The sequence below is a fragment of the Mytilus californianus genome, unplaced genomic scaffold (assembly GCF_021869535.1).
Source record: "Mytilus californianus isolate M0D057914Y unplaced genomic scaffold, xbMytCali1.0.p SCAF_6, whole genome shotgun sequence".
Classification (NCBI taxonomy): Eukaryota; Metazoa; Mollusca; class Bivalvia; order Mytilida; family Mytilidae; genus Mytilus; species Mytilus californianus.
The window spans coordinates 77493681-77513655 of record NW_026262712.1 but is presented as its reverse complement, the minus strand read 5'-3'; the positions used below and the strand labels follow the sequence as shown (position 1 = coordinate 77513655).

The 19975-nt window shown below is 31.7% G+C and overlaps 1 protein-coding gene across 1 annotated transcript in view; it reads left to right on the top strand.

The window, feature by feature from the left end:
• The window catches only part of LOC127706626 (uncharacterized), a 143206-nt gene that overhangs the window by 65139 nt on the left and 58092 nt on the right, over positions 1-19975 (top strand). The window contains exons 18-21 of the mRNA XM_052211283.1: positions 10446-10622; positions 14590-14748; positions 15381-15523; positions 16001-16071. Coding sequence (XP_052067243.1) covers positions 10446-10622; positions 14590-14748; positions 15381-15523; positions 16001-16071 — 550 coding nt within the window. The remainder of the gene's footprint in view (positions 1-10445; positions 10623-14589; positions 14749-15380; positions 15524-16000; positions 16072-19975) is intronic.

Genomic DNA, 19975 nt, shown 5'->3' with positions numbered 1-19975 from the left:
CTTACCCTTCCGGAGCACCTGAGATCACCCCCAGTTTTTGGTGGGGTTCGTGTTGCTTAGTCTTTAGTTTTCTATGTTGTGTCATCTGTACTATTATTTGTCTGTTTGTCTTTTTATTTTTGGCCATGGCGTTGTCAGTTTGTTTTCGATCTATGAGTTTGACTGTCCCTCTGGTATCTTTCGTCCCTCTTTTATGGCTTCTACACACAAATCTTGTTGATTGTGTAGAACGTCAAAGGTCCATAGTAACGTCACAATACTGAGGAGCACTGACAATGTCAAAAGACGGCGCCAAAAGGACGATTTTGGCGGGAATGAAGGTCATGAAGCAAACTGAATTAAATGCATTATTTGTATACTTAAAACGGATGTCAAATAATGATACAGGATCATAAGCTTGTTAGTACTGTAATACCAACTTATTTAACGTGTTTACTAATTATCTAGTTCGTCATTTTCATGTAAAATGTTGCATACTAGTACTTTCGAGAAATTTGTTAAACGTCAGTTTTTTTCCATACATCTTTCAATCAGAATATCTCATATAATAATCGCATTCCTAATAAATAATCATAGAAAAGGTAACTGTTATACTTGATTACGCGAAATATTAATATACACAATACACGCTTTATTTTAGAGAACTGGAAAATTTCTTTGGGACTCAAATGCCGCGATTGATTTCTCAGTGAAGATTTTTTTTGTAAAAGTACACAAATGTTACCCGATATACTTGTACTGCCATACGATATTTCAATACATTTTATTCCCGTTTCATCATTGAAGCATTAATCTAAAAAATATTTATTTTCATTCGAAATGGGGATGTTAAATAAGGGAGCTACCATTTGATTTTTATGGGGGTCTAGGATGAAATTTGAAATAAATAGGCAGGACAGGAGTTTTGAGTAAAAAAAAGTCAGGATGAGACACTTGCAAAAAAAAAAAGTCAGGATGACAATTTAGGTAAAAAAAAGTCAGGATAAACTTAAAAAAAAAGGCAGGACCTAATAGAGTGAAAAATAAAAATGCAGGACAGAGATTACAACTAAAAAAAAAAAATGCAGAACAAAATTTTTCATCCTAGCCCCAAAACCCCCCCCCCCCCCCCCCCATAAAAATCAAATGGTAGCTCCCTAAAAAAAAACTATATTTCAAGGTTAAAAGTTGTATTTTTAAATAATGTTGTATTAAAAACATCGTTTATAACAATCTTAGAGCAATAGTTTTCATAAAATTACTTTTACATCGCTTTTCATAATTACGGCTCCATTGACGCGGGAAAAATTATGGACGGCGGGAAAGCACTGTTCTACAGAGAGGCAAAAGTTTTGCAACGTCACAGATATGAAACGTCAATATGCTTTTGGCGGGACAAAGCTAGAAAAAAACTAAACAAGACGGCGGCAAGATTTTGAGACTACAGCAGAGAAAATATTGTTCTACAAGCCACTTGCAAAAAGTCTTAAAGTTATAGAAACAGGCGATTTCCACGACAAGTCAGAGATGGAGGGTCCTTTTCGAATCGTCTACGAATTGCTATTGTTCATGTAAGTTTTACAAACTTAAGAAATCATACTTTTACTCGTTTTTTTTTGTGAACATCCTGATATAATTTCTTATATTTTGTCTTCTATTTCGACAAAAAACTAGGCCTATTTGATCCTATTTCAATGCACTTTTTTAGTGCTAAGTCAATAGAGTGGGGTGCTCATTTTCGCCATAATTTTCCATTTTTTCTGCAGTTTATGTTCAGGTGACTGGTCTTTATGTTTTTGAAGTATACTGATATTTCTATATGAAGATAACATCAAAAGAAAAATATTCTTAGCTTGAAAACGTGTTTCTTTGAAAAAAATTCATCTGAAAAGATAGATTAAAGGCAATTTAAAATTTCCTGATGTTTTGTCAAAGGGGGACACATATTCGTCATTTTTACACATCTATTTGAAACCACATAACTGCAGCTTAAAACAATATTTATCAAAACGTTGTCCGTTTTTTTGGTCCTTTGCGGTAAGTGCAAAAATTTTGTCTTAGTTTAAAAAATAATCATATTTGTTATAAAAATATAGTTTACCGGCATATTTCTTCCATTTCATCCATCCTTTAAAGTTTTTACACCTCAAAATCATATTTAAACGGCGAAATTGTGTCCCTGGCGAATATGTGCACCTCACTCTAATAATTTTTCTGAACATAAATACACACTTCATGCATGTAATTATTAAGAAAAATACATCCAAAAAAAACGAAAAGAATAGAATATTAACAATATCAATGAATGATTTTTTCCTCAGTGTCATCTGGATTATATAACGGTTTAGCACATAAAGTTACAGTATAAAATTACCTTAGAGTCTACCTTTTTATTTCCGTTAACGTCAGACGTATGCAGTCAAATTCACAACTGTATTCACCCAAATTGTCTTTTCAAACAAACAATAAAGTGTGTACATTTGGTTCACATGCATGTTGACATTTATGTGTAAGACAAAAAAATTATTATGTCAAAAAATGTCTTTCCTTTGGAATTTAGTTCAAACGGGTTCCATAAGGGGTAACAGAACGTTAGACTTGCATATATTTGTTTATAAAAAAGAAGATGTGGTATGATTGCCAATGAAACAACTCTACACAAGAGACCAAATGACACAGAAATTAACAACTATAGGTCACCGTACGGCCATCAACAATGATCAAAGCCCATACCGCATAGTCAGCTATAAAAGGCCCCGAAATGACAAATGTAAAAACTAACAGCCTAATTTATGTACAAAAAAAAATGAACAAAAAACAAATATGTAACACACCAACAAACGACAACCACTGAATTACAGGCTCCTGACTTGGGACAGTCACATACATACAGAATGTGGCGGTGTTAAACATGTTAGCGGGATTATATTTTTCACCTATATTCTTTTATAATAAGATACAAACTAAAGAGACATAAATTTTGCCTCCAACGGCAAGTGAGAAAAGACCAAGAAACAGAAAACAGACAATTATCCAATGTCCCTTCTTTTTTCACGGATTTAATGCAACTTTAGAATGGCAGGCTTTCATATCAGTCCCTTTGTTGTCTTTATGAAGTAGCCATGAAGAATAGAGAATAATGTGGTGCTTAAATATAAAGAAAAGAGAATATCAGGCAAAATTTATAATAAATAGTGAAAATGGTATAAAATATTAAAGAATACAGAAATGAAGAAACCCCATCCAGACCCTTTTATAAAGTGCACAGTTTTCTTTGCTTTCTTAATCTTCCTGTTTGAACCGGTCTTGTCCTGGTTTTCATACTACAAGGGAAACTGCATGTGAAATTTATATGAAGAGATCATGTACATACACTTTGTAGAAATATATTTTTTTTTATTGGTCAATGATTGAATTTATGTCGGTTCAAGGCTCCATTAGTCCGACACCCCAAAAGTCCGACGACCCAATGAACCGACACATAATTATTGAACAAAATTTCGTATAAATAATCTTTATTTCAAGAGGATAAACCCATTATATAAAAATAATCCTACTGAGTCAGTGAGAGTCCTCAAAAATACTAACATATTCATAAAGTACTTACAATACATGTATTCAAAATGTGCTTAATGTCCAGTGGCAAATATTACATGCATGTTCAAAACAATTTAATTATATAATAGTTATTGAAAAACTGGTCATTATCGTGATATATGGACTGTCCTATCTATGATTATAGAATTGACTGTCATAATTTGACAGACTCTTATTTCATTGTCATGGATCATTGAACATGTCAAGTTTCTGTGGTACTTTTATGCATTAAACTTTCAAAAGAAATAGTGCATGGTCAGTAAAGCAGGCACGACATTTCAGCGTGGACACTCTTGTTATATAAATGTGTTATAATATTTCAATTGACCACTATTTCCCAAAGATTCCTGAATTAGGAAAGGCACTTTTATTCCTGTTCGTGTATGTGGCGACTTAACCCACCTGCTAAAGGGTATGGTACATGTTTTTAATGATGGGGGAGTCTGTCCTTTTGTCCATATGTCCCATGTGTCATCAATTGCTCATGAACCACTTGACAGAACTTTGTAACACTTCGATACAATCTTTCTCTCATGATGTACTTTTTCAAATGACAATTTATAAAGTATTAGGTTCATAAATAATACCATAAAAAGCATGTTGGGAATAACAACTTTTTACAAATTGATGCAAAATATTTGATGCAGTATCTATTGTTATAGGTTTCCAAAAATGGATCCCACCAGAACAAAAAGAATAAGTCTATGAGGAAAATAAAGGCATAGATCAACAACTAAAAACTGTAATGCACAGATAATATATGAGATCGAGATAGAACTGGTAAGAAATTAGGATTTTTTTAGGTAAGTTTTTTCAGTTTGTCCGTATCATTTTATTTCAATTACATGAAATGTTGTAGTGCGCTCATGAGACAACAAACCAACAACGATTAATTCAAAAGAATAGAGAGCAGCATTCAACAATTGGAAGATGTCAATATGGTTAACAAAGAATCCTATGGGAAGTACATATCCGTACACAAAACCTCTCAGTTAACTGTTTGACAGATTGCATTGATATTGTGCTCGAATAATCAGATTATGTTTTGTTTTGGTGCCGATCCAAAGATGAGTGTCACATCAGGACATAGTTTAACATATGAACCTAAAGGAAATCTAAACAAAGATCTCCTTCTCTGAAACTGGATTACAGATTGAAATGATAATTTAATCAGAATTGCCACTGTTACAAATAATGAAAAATTCAACAACAAGAATACTTTTTAAAAATTTTTAAACTGCTGTATAAAATAATGAAATGTTGTATGCTTGCCAATGAGACAACTACCCACCAAATTTCAGATGAAGTGGATATTAACAATCATATATGTGCAGCCTTCAACAATGAGAAAACCCATACCGTATAGTCGGCTACAAAAGACGAAGACATGAAAAATATGAAACAATTCAATTTAGAAAAGTTAACGGCATAATTTATAACAAAACAATTTCAGAATGTCAGAGTGCAGCCTATATTGAAAACATGGAAATTTGCCAACCCAGACTTGGGGCGCTTAAATTTTTCTCCCAATCGTATTAGATCAGTTTTCAAGTAGGTAACCCATACATTATTCCATTCTTTTTTCATTTTTCTCCATGATAATATGAACCTTTATTTACGTAATACCACCTTTAGCAATGCATGTACACAATACATATTATGTTATGGTTGACCTATAGTTGACCTTATTATTGGACTTTAACAAACATGATAACATTGAAATATGACAGTGTTATAATCAACCTTTTATTTTTCAGAAACAAGTTGGCGAAGATATGTGATATCACATGCATTGGAAGAGCAGTGCAAAATAACATTGAAGCAGAATTATGAAACAGTGATTGAAAACATCAAATTGAGAGACAGAAATTTTACATGTTGTAACTGTATCATGCTGTTCATTCTTAAGATTACTGTTTATTGTACTTGCAATGGAAGTGAATGCAGTAGATAAAAAGAGAAAGTTAAACATTTGAGATCTTCATCTTGTTTTATTCAGTTAACAAAAAAATCAATGTTGATGAGCAGAGCATGTATTTTAATGGTCAACAAATGTGTCACTACACGGATTCCACTGTACAGTCGCAGCTCTCGATGGGTGCTCCGTAAACGGAGGGATCTACGTACATACATACATACATAGCCACCTGACCACAATTGTCAGGAATAATGGAAAATTAATAATCATGTTTTTTAGTACTAGTATTGAAATATCTTCAAAAATTAACTCAAATCCATGTAACTTGTAATAATTTATGTAATTTGTAATGTGAGGTATATTTGATTAAGTCATTTTTCATGAAAGGAGAAGGTCTTTTTGTGGGAATTTATGCTAAAAAATCCAAAAGGTTAATTTATGTACCAAATGACATCCTTGAGACATTTTAAAATCATTCTGTTGGAAATCGGTCTTTAGATTTTGATACTTTTTTAACCTCTGTATGTCTGTCTGTAATATGCAAATCCATCACAGTTATCTGAGGAATTACAAATCAAGAGTTTCCTGAAAGTCATCAGTCCTCATGTGAACATGCTTTACTGAGTAATGCAGTTTAAAATTCACCCATTCAACTTCCCGTTAACAGGATACCTATTAATTCTTACACAAAATTTCATTTATTTTTTAGTTAAATGTGCTTTGAAGCTAAGGTTAATAAGACAGATTACAAGGGGGGGGGGGGGGCTAGGATGAAATTTGAAATGAATAGGCAGGATATGAGTTTTGAGTAAAAAAAAAAAGGCAGGATGAGACACTTGCAAAAAAAAAATTCAGGATGACAATTTAGGTAAAAAAATGTCAGGATAAACTTAAAAAAAAGGCAGGACCGAACACAGTGAAAAATAAAAAGGCAGGACAGATTACAACTAAGAAAAAAAATGCAGGACAAAATTTTTCATCCTAGCCCCCCCTAAAAATCAAATGGTAGCTCCCTTACCATGGGCAAATAAACGGAAATGTATTTATGAGAATTAGGACTGGAAAAGTGGTTGTATTATAATTATTCCCTCAGCACACAGCGTAAACTTTTTTAAGGAGAAAAAACATAGACTGTTGAATCTGAAGGTACTTGTCCAGTTAGGATGACATGTCTTCTAGCAGATTCTCTCCTTGTGGTGAACTAGCATGTCAAAAAATCAGCTCAGTGTAATATTGGTCTAGTACAAAATAGTGTCATTATTTATATCTGAGTATCAAGTCCTCGTTCTGATTATGCACTTAACTTGCCACTGGATGACAAAACATCCAACCATCCATCTTCTCAAAAGGAATATACCCAGTTCCAATGTTCAAGTCTTGTTAAATACGTTTTGATTTGACCCAAGCAAGACACAGATACATGTAATATGATATTGTCAAATATAAAACCTATATTAATAAGAACTTACTAAAAACATAAACCATATCAATTGACCGCACCAGAATGAGATGCATATTTGACAATGCCAAAATATTGAAAAAAACAGCTAAAATAACTGTTGAAGAGCTGGACCTAAAGTAAAACAAAATCAGAACAAAAAATCAGAGAAATAAAAAAACATAACGAAATCATCAACATGTCACAGTATAAAAAAGGATGGAAACGGGGTAAGTGTCAAAGAGAACAATTAACCCAACCCAAATGTAAAAAAACAACCTAAGACCACCGATACCTTAATTTTGCTATTGATACATAATTACTTAGTTGATTAGTTTTTCAGTTCTTTTTATTTTCAAATTGGCATCACTGTATGCATTCAAATGTAAACATTGTAACCAATTGTAAGATAAATAAACTGAAGTGCACAGCTACGTACTTAAAGAAATGACACCTCTTTTTAAATGAACACATTAATCCATGCACTGAAAAAAAGTAAGAATATACTTAAAACAGTAATGAAATATTCCGTACAGATACAGTACTGACTTAATCAGTATCATAATGAAACAGTACTGAAGAAATCAGTACTGAAAAAGTACTGACGAAATCAGTACTGAAACAGTACTGACAAAATCAGTACTGAAACAGTACTGAAACAGTACTGACGAAATCAGTACTGAATTTATAGAATTAGTAATTGTACAGTTTTTGTATAATAATAAACAGTACTGAATTAATAGAAAGTATAACATTACAAGTTTTTAGTCTCGCCGAACAGTACTGATATGTACGAGGGTAGAAATGTACCAAAAAAACGTTGGTAAATTCTTGGTAGTGTATGCCTTTGGTCTGGTTTTTAAAGACAACGACAATTAGTCCGTGGTACTCATAGCAATTTCTGGCTGTCTGTCTGTCTGTCCGTCCTGTCTATATCGTATTATAAGTCAATTTTGCCTTATGCGATATCAATCTTTTCTAAAAGCAGTAATTATTTCTATTCGAGGAAGATCCTCGGCTATGTTTTGTTAAGAAAAGGATTGGTCAATTTTGGAAATAACTCTTTCTTTTTGTTTATATCAAAAACTCAATTTTTAAGATATGTCTTTTTGAGCTAGGATTTCAATGGACAATGGTAATAGATTTTTTTACAAATTAAAAAAAAATATATGATTTTATCTTTACATGCTGTATGTGCTAGGATTTAAACAACAATTGATATTTAGGTATAATATTGAATTCCAAAACGATTCCGATGGTGAATTTTTCTATAAATCAATAAAAATAGTTCTTGATACAAAAACTACAATTTTAACAAACTTTATTCAAGTTTCAAGGACTTTTCATTAAATGAAAATCACTAAGTTTTGTTTTATGATTGTAAACGAAAATTGAAACAAAGATATTATTTCCATTTCGAATTGATTCCCGGTGTCAAAAGTTATCCTTTGCCTGCCATTTACGGAATGACCGTCAAAAAGCATGCACAATTTCAATGAAGAAATTTTATAAGTACATAGAACATATATCCCGAAATATCTCTTGGTTTAAAATGGTTGTGTTTAAACATTTCAATGCTATGCAAAGTCTAAATAGTGGTGGTGGAAACAATGAATGATACGAGTCCTGCTTTATTGTTTTAGATTCGCCAAACTGAATTTTTTTAAGTTCGATCTGTAAAATTGTTGACAGTTTGCAGGATCACTTTATCCAGACATATGGTTTTCTCATAGAGTTAGACAATTTTAACTTTTATTACTAGTGCAGGGTGCATGCATCACCAGGCAAGTGAATCCGGACTAATTACGATCGGGAATAAAACACAAGCAATTAATTTACAAGCAATTAATTTACAGACAAAATTAGGGAATCGATCAAACAACAATCGAAGATCGTACGTCCGTATTTTTACCACATAGATCAATGCGTAAACATTCAAAGTATTTTAAGGGAAGACTTATAGACCTCCTCTATCTTTGTGCATTCGCAAATACATTAAGCATTATAGATACAAGGATAATAATGTTTCGACGAGTTAGGCTCCTGTTGGCATTATTATCTTATATGTCTTGAATGTCTAGGTATGATTGCCTCTTAACATGGAAAATTTGTGTTTATATATTCAAATAATAACTTTTAACATGTAAGTTGTAATTTTTTCTTTCCTCTGTGAGTAACCACGATTATACTACTTGGATATAATTAAAGCATTTTTTGTTGTTTGGATTTTTTCTAAGGATTTGTAGAAAATGAGGAGGTAATCAATTACCAATTACACCAACGACAAAAAAAGTATGATCTTACTAAGATGTCACCCGAATTGATCAGTTAAAGTACACCAATTAGTAAAAAAAATCTAATTTTCTGATGACTAATATAAAAGTTAGATGTGGTATGATTGCCAATAGTAAAACTACACAAAAGATACCAAATAACCCAGATGTAAGAAACAAAATGTCACCGTACGGTATTCAATAATAAGCAAAACCTGAACAGGTTTGGTCACTCACTACTTTCGCCATCAAAATAACGCGTTGCTTGATCTTGTATAATCAATTTTGATTTAAAATTAAGAATTTTTTAAAACAATTTATCTTAATTTTTGTGAAGGAAAACATCAATTTCATTTTACTGTACTAATGTATGTGACATAAACTATTTTGTTTCAAATATATCATGAGTTATTGGAATGTGACCATGATTAATCCTAAACGTGGTTGTTTTTAAATTATTTGTTTAGAGTAATGTGTCGCCTTTGGTGTTTTCTTAAAAAAGTACCGCAGATTTTCCTATTCCTTAGTACACAGTATCATCCAGGTAGTTTTTAACAGACATACTTCATTTTTTTTCTGATTTTTTCCATGTTTGGATAATACAACGGATATTTTGACAGATCTTGGGATTGAGTTGCATTTAATTAATTCACGATGCGACACTAGATCATTCAAGATCCATTCGGAATGCCTGATCACCGTAACTTATTTTTTCAAGATCATTTATATCGATATACCGAATGATAGCCGTGTATAACGATTTCGGGACAGAAACTTGCCGTCCCAATTCTGGGTCAGAAATTACAATGTTTCCTTTATGAACTGCATCTGACGTCTCTCAGCCACAAGTCCAAAAAGGATGTAACACGTCAGAGTAATTATGTGCTACTGACTTTTAATCTATTCATTAAATGGTAAAATACAAAATTAGGTAAATTGTGTGTGAGTGTAAATACAATTTGAACTATATGAATAAAAGGAGATGTTGGATATACATCAATGAGACTGCAACACAATGACAAAAAAATTAACACCAAAAAACGCTTAGATATAAACTTAGTCTTCAACAATGGACAGAATTGATTCATTTTAGATTACTTGTATTATGTGTCCTTATTTTGTTTACACAAAAAAGGTCTTTGACATAAATTCTATTTTTTGTTCAATCTTAACTAACTGAAAAGGGATAACAGAAGTTACTTACTATGCCAATTAATGACTACTTGTGATTTTTTTCCAGGATAATGACATGAAAAATGTTGGTAAAAGGGCGAGCGGATTTGGTTCCATTATCACTGACATTGTAGACCCAATAAGATCTGCAATTAGCCTCTTCAAGAAAATAATCCAGGGAACCCTATCAATAAAAAATGTTTTCCAGAATTTTGTTAGAGTATTTGAAGAACTTCCATTAAAGGTAAGAAAATAAATTTCTTAATTAATATTCGCTATATGAACCAAAGAGAGATTTGGTCTGTGATAAATCAATTAAGAAATATTAATTGTAGGTTACTATATTCGTTTTGTTATAAATTAGGCCGTTAGTTTTCTCAATTGAATTGTTTCATATTTTTCATGTCGGGGCCTTTTATAGCCGACTATACGGTCTGGGTTTTTCTCATTGTTGAAGGCTGTACGGTTGCCTATAATTGCTTACATCCACTTCATTTAAGCTTTGGTGGAAAGTTGTCTCATTGGCAATCATACCAAATCTCCTTATTCTGATATCAAGCTTACCACTAGCGCTACAACCACATTTTATGAAACCCTGCAGCTGACAATCACACAGAGAAACTTTACTGACAACTTTTCTTAAGGATATTTCATTGTCAAAATTTACAGATTGAATCAAATTATTATCAAACAGTTCAAACTGAATTCTGTTGAAAAGCCGGCTAAGTATTCCGTCTTTAATTTCTAGGTTATAAACGTGCTCTTCTTTTCCAACGTCTATTACGTTAAGCTGTTCCCTTTTCCGCGAACACATTGAAATTGGAATCAACACATTTGCTCCCACTTCCACCTCTGTCGAAACTCTTTCTGATAAAATCTATCACAGCTTATTTGCATAGAGTCTGATGCATGCCTTCTTTCCTTTGCTATTATCTCTTCATTTGAACACAGGTGACAAGTTATAGTGTCAGGTGTGTATGTACAGTGCACAAGTCCAACAATGAACATTCTAAAACATTGATTTTCACTAGCAACACGCAAATGAATATCCAGTTCTGTTCCTGAGTTTCCAATTGATTCAACTCTGTATTAGGCTAGCTTACCTGATCTTGCTTATCAGAGTTTACCTCATCTTGCTTATCAGAGCTTACCTCATCTGGCTTATCATATATTTCAAGATGCTGAAGCAAATTATCTTAAGACTTTAAAGACCAAAGAATCTACTGCGGTAGTGATGGTGACGATAATCCTATCTTCGCACCAAAGCCAAACATGGCCTTGTATGGTGATATGTTAATACCGGAGTGATGATTGTTGTTTTTCTCAAACTGCACACATTTCAACCCTATATTCTAATTTGAATTCACCATCTCGGATTGACTGCATATCGACTAGGTAAACCTGCGCTCTCTTTCAGTCCTTACTATTCAACGGCCTTTACTTGCAATTTTCCTTTTATGAAACTCGTATATAGTGCTAAGAACCAAAACTCACAAACAGAGTTCGAATTTTGGCAGTGAGTCACTTACCGTTCTAGAGTTATGCCTCTTTATAACATGGACAGCTGCAAATTTTTCAGTTTATACTCTCTTAATTAGGTTTATCTGACCCTAGGTTTATGAACTCATATTCAATGCTGAAAACTAAAACACGCAAGTAGAGTCAGAATCCGGGCAGGGAGTCATTTACCGTTTCGAGTTATACCCCTTTTAAACTTTAGAAATTGCAAAGCTTGAGCGGAAGCATTCGTGTCCTCAGAATCATTCTTCTTTTAATTTAAGTTGAAATTCTTTGCACATTTCTTTGAACAAATTCAAAGCATCTCTTGTCACATTTGCATACTTCCTGTTGACTACTTTTAACATTTATTTTTATTTCTCACCATGTCCAGTGTTCAAATGTGTTCTGTTACAATGCTGTATATTTCCTCTGCATATGCATAATGCAACAACAGATCTGTCAATGACTGTCGTTTTTTTATCAATTTTTCTACATCACCGCATTGTAGCACATCAAATCCGCAAATTAATAGTAGTGTAAATTTGTCTATTTATAACTTTTTTCAAGGGTGGCCGTATACAATTAGCTTCAAAGAAACGACCGGACAGGGTCACGATAACGAAACATTTATTTATAACAGGTAGAGAAAAACAACAAATAATAAATCCCTCAACATTAGGTTTGAACGACTAAAAAAAGACGAAGTTAAAATAATAATTCTTAATACTTTGTCAATTGATTGTTGCATACGAAACGTCCAGTGGCAAATACTTCATGCATTTCAGTACGGACATTGTGGAGAACTATTAAAATAGACTCGCTAGACAAGATCTAGCAGAAAATCAAGTTACTCTGTATATGCATGTGTTAATGTCCTTATATGACTTGACCATTTGCTAAAAATATTCCGTAAGTGCATCCAATTTTTATTTTGCATATTTATTTAGGTGAGCCATTCGGGCTCCTAAGAGCCTGTAGTTTTTTCATTAACTGCTTGTTATGAAAATTGTAAAACAATCTTAACGCTTGACAGCAGAAATCCATCAACTTTTGCATTATGGTAATTATCAAAAGAAATTTAAGAATGCTCTTTTATCCCAATCTTGATTTTGTTCAAAATAGTTTCATAAATTGTCTTTGTTCCATATAACACACTTCTGATTGGGATATATGTTTTCTATTAATTGGTTTGTAAATCTGTGTTCTGTTGTAAGAACAATTTGCCCTTCTGCCATGAAGAGAAGATAATAAATTGACCTTCTCAAATAAAGAGTGAGTGCATACTCAAACTAGTTTATCTATGAAGTTATTATAGACATTTTTACTAATAAAACCTTAAAAATTTACCTGCAGGCTTCATTCAATAAGAGTAATATTTGTTTTTTAATGAACATTGTTTTCTTTGCCCTTACAGATATTTTTTTCATCTGTTTCAATGTATTTAATTCCAACCAATTTGCCTGAACCTGAACAGGCAATTTATTAAATATGCTTTAGAATTGTAGGCATTTTATAAAGTGACTAGGTATTTTTAGGCATTGTATAAAATGCCTGTCAAGATTAGGCATTTTATAATATGGCTAAAACTTAAGTCTTTTTACAAAATTTAGAAATTTAGAAATTACGTGTAACATATATATTAAATTCAAAAAATCTCATTCTGAATTAGCTTGAATGGATTGATGTTGAAGGACATGTAACGTATTTCAGGAAAATTGTTATGATTTATGTATCATTTGTCAACTCAACATCTGTATTGATATGCCTAGTTAACATATCAATAATTGGCTGACAGGAAGACAGAAGACAATTCGATAGTGTATTTAACTTGAGGCTGACAGGTCTACTGGACAGTATATTTAAACATTGGATTGACAGGTCTACCGTTTACAAATCAACATTGTATTAAACTCCATTGTTTTGAAGCTAAAGTTCAATTCCTTTTCAATTTTTACTAAAAATATTTATTTAAAACTTATCTTAATTAAGAACTGTTAATGGTATTCATTGTAGATGTTTGGTTGTTAATTTATATAAGGTGGTAATGAAAACTTTGTACCATATGCTCATTATATAAGAATGCCTTGAAAATAGCACATGATCCTTCTGTTTGCGTGTTTTCTTGCTTTCAGTTCTTATTCAATATCTTAATATTGTTTTCTTAAAACGTTATGTCTATATGACATTTATGTTCGTTAATGATGTTGTTATTCCTCTCCTAATTTCGCAATATAGGGATGTTCTATAAGGGTTTTTAACCAATTTAGTGCTCTGTTTAATTCCATTCAGGAAATGGCGCTCAATTCTTGTAGCGTCGGACAGAAAGCGGAATGTCACAGTATTTTTATCCTATAACCATGGAAAATCAAAGATGAAGGCCAAAAGAATCCTTATTGCAATGAACGATTGCAGTAGGAGTCAAATGACACAAGCCTGGCCCAAGAACAGAAAGATCAATGATTATAACATTTTCGTTTAATTAAAAGAATATGCAACATCATTAATCTGTAAAAATATATACATTTTCCAAACTTAACCTATTACAGTACCGTGTACATAAACACATATGTTTTCCGTCAACTGTTAACCTGTTAACTAGTAAAACAGTTGATAATTTTTTTAACATGTAAATTATCTGCCTATCAAATATCAACCTAGCAACCTGTCAAAAGAATTCCGTACACTCCATTTGATCCCATTTGTCTTTGCAGATAGCAAACTTAAGATCCAATGCAAGGAAGTTGGTTGATCAGATTGGATCTATAGATGAAAGTCAGCTTCCACCATTTATAAAACCAGTGAAGAATCTTGTCGAAAAAGTTCAAAATGTTCTTAACACAGTAAAAAGTGATATACTTGGATTTTTTAATGTAAGTAATAAAGTGAAGTATATTGCCTTTACGTTAATGTGACACAAACAAAAAAAATGATAACCTCCTTAACCTGTCGCAGTCAATATATCTATTTCAACTTGTCATTAAAATCTGTGTGGATATTAAAAGACAACGTTTTCTATGAATTAACTTATATTCTATATAACTTATGATAAACTTCTAATTATCAAACCTTATCGTAATCATAATTAAACAACTGTTCATTTACGTTTCAATCGATTTATTTATTGTTAACATAACTTACACATGCTTAGTAACTTCAGTCCTGTTTATTTCAAAAAGATGGTCTAGAGAATTTTTCCAAATCTAGTCCTACTAACAAGAAGTAGAGATTGGTTTAGAGGACTCGACGACAATGACCTATCTGCAAATTACATTAATTTTATTTGACTGTTAGTTGTGAGACTTGAGAGAACCTAAAATGAAATTTATCAATTATCGATCATTTGTAGATTCAAATTCAGCGAAATTTGATAAAAAAATTGTGAATGATTCCCTATACAATTCCTTTCAGTATTGATTTTCATGCAAAACTATGTATACATTTATCTTGTATGTTGTATAAACATATAAAATGATGTAAAAGTGTATAATTTTTTATGTTTAAGAAATTGATGCAAACAATAACAGTAACAATACCAGACAGTGGGCGTCAAATATTTGAATCTATGAAAGAAATCATTGAAGGATTTGGAAATATTGTAAGAGATCCTAAGACTGCACTGGCAAAAATTGGAAAAGGAGCTGTTCAGTATGTTAATATCTGTTTTAGAACATAAGCTACTTTGTAACTAAAGCAAAAATAAAGAAAATTATGTTATATATCTGTGGTTTAGATGTCATGTACTGATATGAATTTTTTGGAGGATAAATTTTCAATAAAACAGCACAATTTTCTCTGTTCTTGAAAAAAATTGAACTATCTCAAATGGACTTTCCAGACGATAACGAACGTTTGCATTGAAGAAGGACTTTACAACTTTAAGTTTGTATACCTTCTTTTAAGTTTGTTTTTCACTTTTGCTGTCATTCTTGCTCAAGAGCTAAGAAAAAAAATCTTTCTGAAGAAATTAATCATGTTCATTGGTATTTATAATGGTAGCCTTTGAAATAACAAAGTAAGAATTCGCAATACTTCATTTTACAGAGCAAACATATATTATTGAATTCCAAATCCATGTTTGCACACTGGTACTCTAAGGTTGTTACTTTTGTCATTTTTTTACAGGATATTTATGTCTGTTATGGCATTAATAGAAGCTAAAAATACCATCCAGGAAGCTTGTAACTTTGTGAAAGGTAATATCTAAAAGCATAGTTGCTACCTCTGGCAATGAAAAATCATGACATAAAATGACAAGCTAAAACAAAATGCGTGTAAAAACGTTTGCGTACTTCTTTGCTTGGAAAAACATAAAATCAAAGGCTGATAATGGTTTGACTGCTTGTAAACAACAAGTTCCAAGTAATTTTAATTTTAAATGTCTAATTTTATCCCTTTTGACAAACAACTGAGGTAAGTATAAATATAGAAAAGATACGAGGGTGCAAAAATGAAAAGAAATGTAATGGGCTCATGATCTTTTTCTTATCAAGGGCCGATCAATGTTTTTGTTTTTGCATCCTCACTTTCTTTTATTCGCGTTAAACTCTGATTTCCGAATATTTATAAAAGTAAAAAAAAAAAAATTCCGCTTAAGCTTTCTGTCAAGAATACGATCTCTTCAAAGCACTGGGTAAAACTTTGGAGCTGAAGCCAGGGTAATATAAGTAATGGAATGGGAAACCATTCGCGACCTTGATGTAAGTAGTCATCAATGAAAAAAATCCAAAAATCTCGAACCAAAAGCCAATAAATAAAAACTAAAAAAATCTTAGAATTACAACAGTGTACGAGAATTCGTGTGCTCGTATGTTAATACATGTAATGGGTGTTCATGAAATGATGAAAATATCGTATGTAAACAACTGAAAATGCGTGTACAACACGCATGTTAGTTGTAAACTATGTGTAAAAAATCGATATTTTCCTTGTTTATTTGTCTGAAAGTTGTATGAAACATGTGCCTGTATCAAGGTTTAGTTTTCATCCTATCTAAATGATGGATGATGAATGTCATGTGATTTCAACACAAATTCTTGTAACGTGACAGGAGTGCCTAGTTAAGCAAGAACTGCTATAGAAACCCTGATTATTGGTAGGGCTTTTGAAAGTCATAAATGTAAATATACCTCGTTTGTGTTATCATAATAGAGAACTTAAACATTCTTTACAATAAAAAAACAAACTTTTTGCTGAGTCACAAAAGTTAAGTGCAAGAATACTTGAATAAGTCAATATTTGTACTTGTGTTAACAAATATCTATATTCAAACACTTGTTTTACGGAAGCAATTGGTAGCATTGCATGCAGTAATCCTCTATAGATTGATAAAGAAATTGTCAAATGTAAGAGAACAAGGGGGATTTTGATTTTCTATAACGTTTTCATATCTTTAGCATAAAGTGCTAGTCTGCCTAAGGATCAGGTAGTGACCAAAACATGAATGTCTCAGATTTTGATGAAAACTTGCATAAATCATCTGAATTACATATTTTAAAGAAAAAAACATTTTTCAGACCAATTAGATATGGTTGCTATGGAAACAGAGTCATTGGATTTTTTCAAAGCAACAAGTATTGGAGGTTAACATAAAACCCACAGTTTTCCACTTTTTCAAACTCATGAAATTTGCTGTTTATATAAAATTTAGTATTTCTCCATTGTACTGCAACTTTTTCAACTATCAAATAATCTTGAAGAACAGCTGTTTTGATGAAATTCTATTTCAATCTAGAAATAATGGGGTACAGATGGTCTCTAGGGACCATAATGTCCAAAAAAGCCAAAAATGGCCAGAAATGAAGTTCAAATATTTTCTATTACCAGAACAACACATACATTGTGTTACCTGATATGGAACAAGTAGTAGTCATACTTGCATTATTTCATAAAAGTTCGGTGGGTTTTTTTTCCAAATAATGTGTAACCATAGCAACATAGTTTACCCTATAGCAACAAAACTAAAACACAAATTGTAACAAATTTATTCAATATTAAAGTCTGAATACATATATATGGAGTAATTATGATTTATTTAAGTTTTTCACATTAGAGTGTTGTCAATTGTTTCCATTTTTGCCAGGAAAGTATTACATATCAACCAAAAAATGTCCAAAATGAACAAACTAAAAATCATACCAAAATAGACTCCTTCCTTCCATGCCAATAATTAAAAAAACAAAAAAACAAAAATATTATAACTCTAGCAACTTGTAATACTTCTTTTTACCTAAAGATGTTTTTAATAAAAATCGAGGTAAAGCCATTATAAATATTGAGATGGGTTCTCACTATACCCCCCCCCCCCCCTTTACTAAAAACTGGCTATTCAAAATCCTTGGCTATCTTTAAAATTTTCACGTACCCTGATTTCTAATTTCTATTTCTAATAAGTTTCCATCGTGTTGCTTTATTTTTGTTTAACGATTTGATAAGAATTTAATTTTATATTTTTATTTGATTTCGAGGATAATCTAAAAAATCAGTTAAGTATATATGGGCCTAAAACTTTTGTTTGTTTCAAAAAAAAATTTTTTTGTGTAACATCAAGTTCTGAAGTGCCAAAAGGAAACATTTTGAACTTTTACCAAGTTTTTTTTTTCAGGTTAAAATAGTTTAACCTCATTGATGATCATATTTGAATTAACTTAATTTATAGGATTGATCATAATATATTTTTTATACATAATTGATAAAGTTCAATTAAAATAAACACAAATTCACGTGTTACTCAGTGTGTACCACATGATTGCATTCTTTTCTTTATGAACCTAAAATATGTTACTTGTACATATATATATATATATATATATATATATATATATATATATATAGAGTCTATAAGAACCTACCAACCAGTAAACTTAATAGGTATTGGATCATCAAAATTGACAATACTACACAAACAGGGAAAATTATATGAGTCTAAAAGATTGTGTAACAATACCGATAAATAGATGGAAAACAAAAATACAACTCGTCTAAACATCAATGTTAGATCTGTAAATTTGCTTTCGCAAGTTTTTTTTTATTCTTCCCTCGCCGGGATTGGAACTCATGCTACTGAGATATCGTGACACCAAATCGCCTGCACTGTATCCGCCGCACTAGACCACACGACCACCTAGGCTATATGATAAATGTTGTACGTTGCTGTCTGTCAAAAATTTTTTTTTTCGTTTGATTTGTTTCACATTTTGTCAGGTTGGGGTCATTTATAGCTGACTATAGGTTGAACTTTGTAAATACAGCTGTTTCTCAAACCACGCCTCTTTTGGGGAGATATAGAATATTCATAGATAATTAATTTTGTTTACATACTGGTTCTCAGTTATGCTCTCTATGTTTCATCTCATAGAGACACAACTTGGGAATGTTACCAGTAAATATACATATGCATATTGTTTATATTGAAATCTGTGGTAATCCTACAGTCAAGGTAGATATAGTTGAGAAATTTAGTGTTAGTTTAAACTCTTAGAAGTTCGGGGCATATAAACGTTGAAAATATGCCGCACAACCCTATATTTTGACCTTTGAAAAAAATTGTAGTGCATATGAACTTTCCATTCTAGGATATGATTTCTTTCAAAACTTCATAGTAAAAGTGGTACAGTTTTAGCCGTAAAAGGAGTTCCTATGGGAAATTGCACTGTCAATATTTACAGAAATGCAACCTATACATTATTGGTTTAACTCATTGTTAAATGCCGTGCAGTGACCTATACTAGGATTTACTAACAAAATGTAAATATGCCTAATTTGGACTCTTTTTGACACTTACATGTATCGCATTGAAAATCATACCAAATCTCCTTACTTTAAATTGTGTTATGCACTTGTATGCTCTTATTAAGTTGGATCAAATTCATGGCAATATATCTAATACTCTGAATGTACTGGTTTAGGGCTATCCCATTTCCATGTGCAGTATATGAAGTGAACCACACAAAATCTGGTCAAATAACCAGTTTGGCATATAATTAAAAATATGTAGGTAAAATTGAACATATAACAATTTTCGAAAACAAAAAAAAAAACCCCCCAAAAAAAAAAATTAGAAATAGTTGCATTCATTAGTTATCGTGATTCTTAATTACT